General features: G+C 40.2%; 1 protein-coding gene across 1 annotated transcript; it reads left to right on the forward strand.

The window, feature by feature from the left end:
- The first annotated feature begins 4,699 nt into the window (after window positions 1-4,699).
- Window positions 4,700-9,356, forward strand: LOC128611982 (solute carrier family 25 member 53-like). Its single transcript, XM_053631882.1, has one exon. It carries the CDS (start codon window positions 8,066-8,068, stop codon window positions 9,011-9,013), a length of 948 nt encoding a protein of 315 aa, XP_053487857.1. The 5' UTR covers window positions 4,700-8,065; the 3' UTR covers window positions 9,014-9,356.
- Window positions 9,357-11,138: the final 1,782 nt, after the last annotated feature.

An 11,138-nucleotide genomic window follows, 5' to 3' on the forward strand; every position in this document is an offset into this window, starting at 1 on the left:
TACCAGACAGGTCACAGGTCACAGTTCACCCAGCTGGGGTTTGATCAGCATTTTACCATGAACAGCAGGATCCAAAAGTCTGAGCGCATTAGTGAAAACTGATTTATCTCGAGCGTTGTCTGATCACACGCTTCAGTAGACGAGATTAGACGAGAGGAAAATCTGACCTTTTGTACAAAGCAGTTAGTATGGCCAATATCACACATCTGCTCACGTTTAAATATGGAGGTAGAAATGGTGTTGAATATATAAGATAATGCACGTTACTTTCTTTGTATTAAATGTTTCAGAATTCTATTTCTAATTTTAAATGAAAAAAAAAAAATGTTCAATGTGGTCTTGGCCGTTTGCGATCTGCTGTATCTGTATTAGGGCTGCAACTAATGATTATTTTCGTAATCGATTAGTTGGCCGATTATTTTTTTTTCTTCTTTCCATTAATCGTATGGGGTCAGGGCAAACTTTCAGTACCCTTTAAAAACAAACAAACAAACAAACAAACAAACAAACAAAAAAAAAACCTCAAACTGAGTGTTACAAATATAAATTTCAGACAAAAACTTTACACAACTGTTTGTCCAAAACAGAAAAGAACCCAATACACACACAAGAATATATGATTAATTTAGAACTGTAGTTTAATTGGGTGCTTTTTGTGCATCCATAAAAATAATGCATAAATACTATCAAATAAATTATATATATACAGTGGCAAGAAAAAGTATGTGAACCTTTTGGAATTTCATGGTTTTCTGAATACATTTGTCATAAAATGTGATCTTCATCTAAGTCAAGGGTATTGACAAATGTAATGTGTCTAAAATAATAACACACAAAAAAAATAAATTCTGATCTTTCATGTCTTTATTGAGAACAACCAAAAAAAACCTCATAGTGCTTGTGGAAAAAGTATGTGAACCCTTGAGTTAATGACCTCAAAAAAGCTCATTGGAGTCAGGTTTTAGCGCACCTGGAGTCTCGTTAAGAAAATGAGTTTGGAGGTGTCGACTACAGCTACTTTGACTGATAAAAAACCCCTCAAATGTTTGGAGTTTGCACTGCACAAGAAACACACGCTTACATGAGCCATGCCTCGCCAAGAAGAGCTTTCAGAGGATCTACGATCAAGAATTGTTGATTTACATAAAGCTGGCAAGGGTTACAAAGTGATAGAAAATAAATAAATAAATAAATAAATAAATAAATAAATAAAAGAGCAGCTCAACCCCAGTTTGTGAGGGATTGCGCAATCCGGGAGGAAGCTCAGAGTCTCCCTTCGTGTCTTTCCCCCGTATTTGAACAGGAAAATACACCAATTCAGCGATATTGACTATAAAAATTATTGGAATGATTGGAATCATACCATAATTACAGTTCTATCACAGATGAGTGGACATATATATTTAATCATTATTTGTTTTTTTACGTTCCATGATGACACAGGGGAGACAGCGCCTCCCCTGGCCGCACGTCACTGGTAGGTACTGTATTTGTCTGTGTTTGAGCGGTGGACAGACGCCATTTTTAATTGAAACTCGCGCCATTTTCTAACACGTCAAAGAGAAAAAGTAGTGCCAATGTTCATCTCACTACCCAAATTGAACTATTCTTCCACTGAAAATAGTACCTTGTCTTATGTTGAAAAAGATTATTTGACTTTTTTAAAATATTTGATATTTTTTAATATTTGAGATTTGATATTTTTTAATATTTGAGATTTGATCTTTTTTAAATATCAGCGCGGATTGATACATGCTGTAGTGGTCAGCCCGACGGAGTTTTTTTTTCTTCAAAGAGAGCTTTTGACAGAAGAGTACAGTCACTAAGTCAGTAAGGATGTCTATGAGAAATTTTATTTTATTTTAATAGTTATGTTTAGAATTGTGTTCTGGTTTGTAAACTAATGTTAGTTAACTTTTTAAAGTTTGTAGTAAGTAAGAGAATTTTTGTTCAACAAGTTTTGTACAGAAAAACAAGTATTAAAAGTGCTTTGAGTATGGAAATTCTATGAATTACGTTTTAAAAAAAAAAACACTTTTGGTCGTAAATGCCTCGTTTTTTTTTTTTGCTCCATCATGTTTTTGTTTTTTTTATCTTTCACACACAAAATTTGTATTCAGTCTTCTTAATGTATTCCCAGTACAATGTTTTTGTTAACAAGAAAAAGCGCTAACAGTCAGGTGTGGAGCACCTGTTTTCACCTGTATTCATTGTTGTTGTTTTTTTAGTGTATATATTTATGGATATATTTTTTGTATTCATTCATAGTTTCGTTGAATGAAAAAGTTTTTAGACCTGTCTAGACAATCCAGAGGGCGCGGCCAACACGGCACATCTCCGTCACGTGGCAGAGGGCGCGGCCAACACGGCACAGCCCCGTCCCTAGCTATTTATTCCGCACCAGCTATTTATTCTTATTCATATTAATTATTAAACTACTGGGGCTGACAAGTGAGTAATAATAATAATAATAATAATAATAATAATAATAATAATACATCTGCTCACACACATTGTAAATTGTCATGTCCACCACCACACCACCAGAGGGCACCCTCACTCAACTTCTTTTTGTCTGGCTGATTTACTGTGTTTGTACTCACCTGAATTGTATTTCTCCTGTTTCTACTTACATTCTATAGTTTCTCTCATTGGTTGCTTAGGATTTGTTTCCCTTAGAAGTCTGTATCTCGTATGTTTTTCCTGTCATAGATTTTCTTGATTTTGGTTGGTTTTGCTAGATTTTAATTCTTTCCCTGCCTTTTGGTTGGTTGTCAGTTGTTTATTTAATAGAGCTTATCTGCACTTGCATCCACCTCCCTGGATTTGTTACAGAAATAAAAGCACACAGAAAACATCAAATATAAAATAACTGCTACTAAAGTGTAAAGTTTCAATGAATTTCATGCCACTGCTAAAAATGGCATTAGCAAATATGAAATTAAACAAAGCAGTCTAATTTCAGGATGAAATGGTCACATGGTAAGCTATACACACCAATGTCTTTTGCTCATGCTGCCACAGGCCTCCGGATCTCTGCTACGAACTTTTTAGCATCAAGACGGATTTCAATGACGTTGTTGAGCAGAGCAAAAAGTGGCACCAATGGAAATGACGCCACAAACAGTGTCACAAAACCAAACTGGATAACTGCACACAATAACAATACACATTACACACAGTTACAAATGACAGCAGTTTATGGTCGCTGAACCACTGGATGTCTGTGCTGTGGATGTGGTGTTCCGAAAACAATGTGGGCTTTAGAAACAATTGAAGTCATTTTGAGTGCAAGGCTGTCCTTTACGGGCAGGGCAGTATCCATCCCACTCTGGAAGGTGCTACTCTGATCTCTCAGAACAGGCTTAGTTAATCAGTGACAATCCAGAGCCAAGGCCATGGAGCAGACAAACAGGCTAATCTGACCCTCTGCTAGCTGCCTTGAGTCATCACTCAGGTTCCAAAATAGTGAGACTGTCTGTTCCCCAGGCTAAACAAAAATGTACCTTTGATCTGAAGTTAGGTTTGCTAAATATTAGATCTCTTACATATAAAGTATTACTGTTCAGAGATGTTATATATGTCTGTGCTTAATGGAAACTAGGATGAGACCAAATTGATACGTAGCATTAAATGAAGCTAGTGTTCCCTAATACAGTTTTATACATCACCCTCGTCTAACTGGCAGAGGAGGAGGCATCAAAGTTATATATAATGATAGTCTAAGCATTCCACAAAAACATGGATATGAATTTAACTCAGTGGAACTAACATAACATATATAGCCACACAAATTACATCTACTCAATCACGTCACCTAATTATTATTATTTACAGACTGTATTCTGAATACGGTTAATCAGATCGTAACAGGACCCACTCATAATGCTTGATTTAACACTAACGTTTGGATTACATATAGAAAACAGTCACACTTCCACAGGCTGGAGCAGATCATTATCTCATCTCATTTAAAATAAATCTTACTCATAATATATGCATCACACCATGCTACCACATCAAACAGGTCAGGTCAGTGACTGTACAGTTTTACAGGTACACTCAGGTTGATGGTGGAGTGGCTGCTTGTTTTATGTCTCAGGACACCCTCATCTCTGTCTTACCTTCTGGCTCTCGCTTTTAGTTTTACTGTCAAAGCTAGTCCTGGGTCACTGTAGAGTACATACCCTTAAACCACTACAGGACAAGAGCGTATATAATATTCTGTTCTCCCTCTCTCTCTCTCCATCTCATGATACAGGATGTTCCTCCTGCAGCCTAATGAGATGCTGGTGATCCTGACTCCTTCTGCCCTTCTGACCAGCCTGATCCATTTTGATTCTCTACTTCCACTTGGAGCCTCCTTCATGTGAGAATCACTCATCGTTGCTGAGGATGGCCCACATGGCTAGTCTAAATGCCTGAATGCTGTGAGATCGCTGTGAGGTTGCTGTGGATGGTACCGAACTGATACCCTGAATATTCTTGTTGATGGTCTCACTTGGATAGCCAAAATTAACAGAAAATAAATAGATTATAGCCAAGTCTCATTCATTGTTCAGTGAATAACTTCACTTGGATACTACACACACACACACACACACACACACACACACACACACTCATCTCCATGTACTCTGGTGTGAGGCCTGAAAATGGTTCAAGGAAAAAATCGGTCTCGTAGTGCTGCAGTGTTTTTTTCTCGCTCCTCCTCCTGAAATGTACTGCATTTTAACTTAATGTAGCGAATCAGCTCTACTGTGATTTACTCCGATTTACTGTGGACAAACACACGCACGCACGCGCACACGCACACAACTGTGTATTTTTCTTTTTTTAATTAAACAGAAAATCAGCTGGAAGCTGATGGGAGACTGAGGAGATGTAACATCAGAATTCTGAGGGTGGCGGAAGCTAATGGATCCAGCTCTACAACATCAGTCTCGGAACTACTGAGAGAAATATTACAGCTGGATAGAGATGTGCTTGTGGACCGCTCTCATAGAAGGCTGGGTCCTGTGAGGAAGGATGGGAAACCACGCGCCATCATAGCCAAACTCCACTACTACCAGGACTGCGTTGAGGTACTGAGCCGGGCGCGCTCTCGAACGCCGCTCCCGCGTAACGGTGAGACGATTGCTATCTTTCCGGATTATACCGCAAGTGTCGCTAAGGCCAGGGCGGCCTTCAATGAGGTCAGGAAGTTGCTCCGTAACCGGCAGGGAGTTCGGTATGGCATCCTGTTTCCAGCCCGTCTCTGTATTACGTTCAACGGAGAGGAAAAGGAGTTCATATGTACAAGCAAAGCCATGAGCTACGTCAGGAAGAATATCATTACTACTGTAGAGGGCTGAGTGAGTAACATTGCCCTGGCTAATTCATCGTCTCTGAACTTTGACTGGATGATAACTGTTTGATCAGACTTTTACTGTAATAAGGAGGATGATCGTCACCGCTGTCTTATTTTCTGTTATATACGCTATGATAGGGTGTATGCTTCTACACTACCTTTTTTTTTTTTTTTTTTAAGTTTACTTTTCATACCAGGGGTTCGGTGGGAGCTTGAGCAGTAGGCTCTATAGAGTTCCTCCACACAAGCACTGAATGTGCGGATTTGTTTCGGGTGGGTACGGTGAGCGCCATGTTCCTGCTGGTGCTGCGGGGGGTGTGGGGGGGTGTGGGGTTGGGGTTGGGGTTACGGGGAGGGTGTGCCAGACTTTGTTGTTTAGTTTGTTTAATTTGCCAGACATCTGTGTTGTGGTCTATCTGCTGTCATTCTAGGTTCCCTGTAGGGCTCAGATACCTGACCTTTTTTTTTCTCTTGTAATGACTGACTTCAGTATTCCCCGAGGGCAGGATGGTAGTATGGTTAATTTCGTGAGCTGGAACGTTAAGGCACTTAATCATCCTTTAAAGTGAAAGAAGGTATTTACACATCTGAAACGGCTTAATATAAATATTGCATTTCTTCAGGAGACACATCTACGGTCATCAGACCATTCTGGACTGGGAGGGGAGTGGTCAGGACAGATATTTCATTCAAATTTCCATTCGAAGGCTAGGGGGGCAGCTATATTAATTGATAGAAATACACCATTTACGATGACGAGTGTGGAAGCTGACCCCGCTGGGCGCTATGTTATTGTCATAGGGCAAATTTATACTTTTCCGGTATATTTTGGCCATTTCAGAGCTGAAATGGGCTTCATGTTCACTGACTTGAACTGTAGTGAGTGACAGGGTCAAATCTGTCTGTGACTTGCTTGCCAAGCGTGATGAAAAACTATAGCTGGGACACCAACTACAGCCTACAAAACAGTCAACAACAACAAAAAAAGATTTCAGTTAAACAGAAAGCTTATTTGGAAGGTTATTTGGAAGTTGTCTGACAGGACTGGCCTAATCTTAGCCTTATATTGGGCTTAACAATTACACAGTGTATGCTAATTTACACCACAAACCCAATTTGCTAGAAAACTAGGCTATTAAGAAAACCACTCCTGATTGAATAAAAACAGGATTAAAAAAAAAAGGATAAAAATGCGAAGACAGGGGAAATATTTACCAAAAATAAATAAATAAACAAAATAAAAATATTTTATGATGGTTTTGGAGTCACACACTTATCTGCTGTGTTGTTAGGGGGGGGTGTGCAACCATACAGCCTCAGGAGCATAGTATAACGGAAATATAGGCTACGTGCTCGGTTTACGGTAAGCGACGGTTCATTTATTTTGAATTTTTTATTATTATTATTATTATTATTATTATTATTATTATTATTATTATTATTATTATTTTGTAATCTGTTGACGGTGATGTAATTTTTTTTTTTAACAACCCTTATAAGGAAATCGAAAGTAGTGATGCTGAATCAGTGCACGCGATCAGAGGAAGACGGCGGAAATCTATAGGTGCACCCTTTTATTTCCTCCGGTGGATAAAATCCGAACGACCATCCACCCTTTCATCTCATCCATCACCCACCTTTCCATCATCCATCCTTCCATCATCCACCCAGTTGTCCGTTGTTTCAAGGTAGGAATATTATGAAATAATATTCAGTATATTTCTATTCTTCCATATGCAAATAAATAATAATAACAATAATCACTGAACCGCTTACAGTTTCTCCTGCACACATTATGATACTCGAGTAGAAATAAAAACCCCGTTATATTGCGTTTTATCACGTAAAATTACTTTTTTATCATTATTATTATTATTATTATTATTATTATTATTATTATTATTATTTATTCTTTTTTTTTTTTTGCACAGACACTGCAGCAACTGTGATTCATTCACATATCTAATCCAGAAGTCCTTGTTGAGGCACTGTCTTTTGACTCCTCAAATAAGAATATGTACAGTGTCCTCCACTAATATTAGCACCCTTGGTAAATATGAAAGCTGTGAAAATTTGTCTTTATACTAACCCTAAGGTTAGAATAGCTTTTGAGTTTTTGTTTAAAAAAATAAATAAATCACAAAGCATGTTCGGCTCACACCTCCAGGGTCGGGGGTTCGATTCCCACCGGGGCCCTGTGTGTGCGGAGTTTGCATGTTCTCCCCGTGCTGCGGGGGTTTCCTCCGGGTACTCCGGTTTCCTCCCCCAGTCCAAAGACATGCATGGTAGGTTGATTGGCATGTCTAAAGTGTCCGTAGTGTATGAATGGGTGTGTGAGTGTGTATGTGATTGTGCCCTGCGATGGATTGGCACCCTGTCCAGGGTGTACCCCGCCTTGTGCCCGATGCTCCCTGGGATAGGCTCCAGGTTTCCCCGTGACCCTTATAAGGATAAGCGGTATAGAAGATGGATGGATGGATGGATGGATGGTTGACATGCACTGACATCTGTAGGGGTTCCAAATCATGTTCAGTCAGCTGAATTGACCACAGATAAACCTTAATCAACGTGTAGAAACATTTTTTTTTGTACATAACTTTGTGAAAACCTGAAAAGCAAGACAGGAAATAAGGGGGGGATGCTGGGATCTGAAGATTAAATGTTTTATTAAATAAAGCAAATAAAGCTAAATGTTAACCTATACATGATATAACGATGGTTTTAAAACTTATTTCATCTCGTGTTTTTTTTTCTTCTGCCCCAGCAACGTGCTATTCACCAAAGAGAGAAATGAAGCAAAATCTTGCAGACAGCAGTGGAAAGCATGATGTCTCTGAGCCAGGTATTTCTTTCCAAAGTTATATGCATGGTGGGATGTCCAGCCTGACCTGCACCGTCATCACTTTCCCCGTGTACAAAACTGTGTTTCGCCAGCAGTTGCACAGCACACTGATCCGTGAGGCTGTGGTGCAGCTATATGAGGAAGGGCTACTGAAACTTTACCGTGGAGTTGTGCCACCCTTGCTGATGAAGACTCTTCAGGGAACCATTTTGTTTGGCTTCCAGAACACTCTCCTGCAGAAGCTATCCCCACGGGCTGAATCATATTTTCCCAGGGCAATGCTTCCCGCCCTGGCCGGGCTCGGGACAGGGTTAGTGGAGTGTTTGTTTTTTACCCCCTTCGAGCGCGTACAGAGTATCTTACAAAACAGTGGCAACGACCGCAACCTTCCCACTCTCAGCAAAATTGTGGGCCGGATGAGGTCTGAAACGTTAGCGAATGGATGGTACAGAGCTTTTTTACCTACTCTTACTCGTAACGCATTAGGGAGCAGTCTTTACTTTGGCCTGAAGGATCCGCTGTCCAGATTGTTACATGAGCAAGATTGTCCCCCCGTAGCCTCATCTTTTGTCTCAGGGATGGTCAGTTCCTTTGTGATCAGCTTGCCCTTGTATCCACTGTCAGTGTTGGTGGCCAACATGCAAGCCCAGGTCGGTGGAGACAACTTGGGGGTGAGGGCCAGCTGGCATCAGCTGTGGCAGAAACGACAGCGAAGTCTGGTATTGCTGTACCGTGGAGGATCGCTGGTCATCCTGCGCTCCTGCATCTCCTGGGGCATCACCACTGCCATATACGACCAGCTGACAAAACGCTCAGGCTGAGGAACACTATCAGCACTTCTCCTCTGGAAGGTGGATATATCGCATCTGTGAAAAGATTTATTTAACCACTAAAACCATTCCTGGCAGCATTTTCTCTTTTTTTTTTCCGAAAGTGTCATTGCTAACGATAGCTGAATTCTACTCTTAAATGAGTAACAGAGCTGATTGTTAGCATAGAATTTGCAAATACTCAACACGTGTTGAACTAGCATCCATACTAAGGACATTAAGGACATCCCAATGATTAACTTAAAGTGTATTTTTTATTATTATTTTTATTAATCATTCACTTTCACTTTGTAATTTGAGTAACAGAGTTGCACCTTCAAAGTGACCTTGCCAGTCAATATCACAAGATCATTTAAAATGAATTTTTAAAAAAAAATAGAACATACTGTTTTTCAAGATCTTAAGGAGATTTGGATGACGCAACTTCCTGCTGAACATGAGACTTGTGGAATATTTCTCATGCATGAGGTGTTAAATGTATTCACATATTATGCATTACAGTATTTTGATGTGTGGTTAAGAGACGTTACAGTGGACTGGGACAAGCAATAGTGCTGTTTTCTAAACTCTGTAGAGAGGTTTGAATTTATTTATCTGAAACATGCACATAAGCTGTTATGAAGGACACTTTACTTCTGGTTAAAATGTATTTTACCTTTGTTTTATAACCCCAATTATGAAGAAATTGGGACAGTATGGGCTCGGGAATACTTTGGTAAACCTTTGTCAGTCGACACTATTCGCCGCTGCATCCACAGATGCAAGTTAAGGCTTTACCACGCAGAGCAGAAGCCGTACATCAACACTGTCCAGAAGCACCGCCGACTTCTCTGGGCTCGGTCTCATCTGAGATGGACGGTAGCACAGTGGAATCGTGTTTTGTCGTCCGACGAGTCGACATTTCAAATAGTTTTTGGACAAAACAGCCGTCGTGGTCTCCGGGCCAAAGAGGAAAAGGACCATCCGAGCTGTTAGCGTCAGGTCCAAAAGCCAGCATCTGTCATGGAATGTGGGTGTGTCAGTGCACATGGGATGGGTAACTTGCACATCTGTGAGGGCAGCGTTAATGCAGAAAGATACGTACACAGTTTGGACCAACATAATCTGCCATCCAGAGCAGGACAACGTCAAACCACATTCTGCCCGGATTACAAGCAAATGATCGTGTAAGCAGAGAGTTCGGGTGCTAGCATGTCCTGCTGCAGTCCTGACCCGTCTCCCATTGAGAACGTACGGCGCATTATGAAGCGCAAAAAAAAGACGACGAAGGCCCCGTACACTCGCGCAGCTGAAGAAACGCATAATGGATGAACGGTGGAAATTTCCACTTGCTAAACTTAACCAACTGGTGTCTTCACTCCCTGTCCAAACGCTTAATAAGTGTGATTAAAATACAAGGTGATGTTACACAGCGGTAAACAGTAAATCAATTCACAAAGTAACACATCAAATAATGTCTTTTCAATATAGTGTAGGGTGAATTGAATTTTCAAATGACACTTTTTTTTTTTTTTTTTTGCGCATTTTCCATACTGTCCCAACGTTTTCGTAATTGTGGTTGGACATTGATATTTGGAAATTATTATTATCAGTATGACACAAATGCCCCAGATTGTGTAATCATCCTATCATTGATGATATTGATGATTAACTATTTTGCTTAACCACCAAATTACAGTGCATTGGACCAACATGCTCAGGTGTTCCTGATGTTATAAGGTGAAGTAAATTTATAAAACGGTGCCTAATAGGCAACGGTGCAGTCAGTATTTGTGTGCACAATATTTTATATGCTTTACATGATTCCCTGCTCACCTGTATGTATTAAGTCTTCTATCTCAGGGTTGCAAACTGTTGTACTATTGTACTTTACTTAGAGGACCAGAATATAATCTCATACACTATTACTCTAATTATAATCATGTAAGAATTGTGGCTTGGTGGTTAAGTCTCTGGGTTACTGATCGGAAGGTTGTGAGTTCAAGCCCCAGCACTGCCAAGCTGGCACTATTGGGCCCTTGAGCAAGGCCCTTAACCCTCTCTGCTCCAGGGGCGCTGTATCATGGCTGACCCTGCACTCTGACCTCAACTTCCTGACATGCTGGGGTATGTGAAG

This window comes from Ictalurus furcatus, chromosome 8 (assembly GCF_023375685.1).
Source record: "Ictalurus furcatus strain D&B chromosome 8, Billie_1.0, whole genome shotgun sequence".
In the NCBI taxonomy this organism is placed as follows: domain Eukaryota; kingdom Metazoa; phylum Chordata; class Actinopteri; order Siluriformes; family Ictaluridae; genus Ictalurus; species Ictalurus furcatus.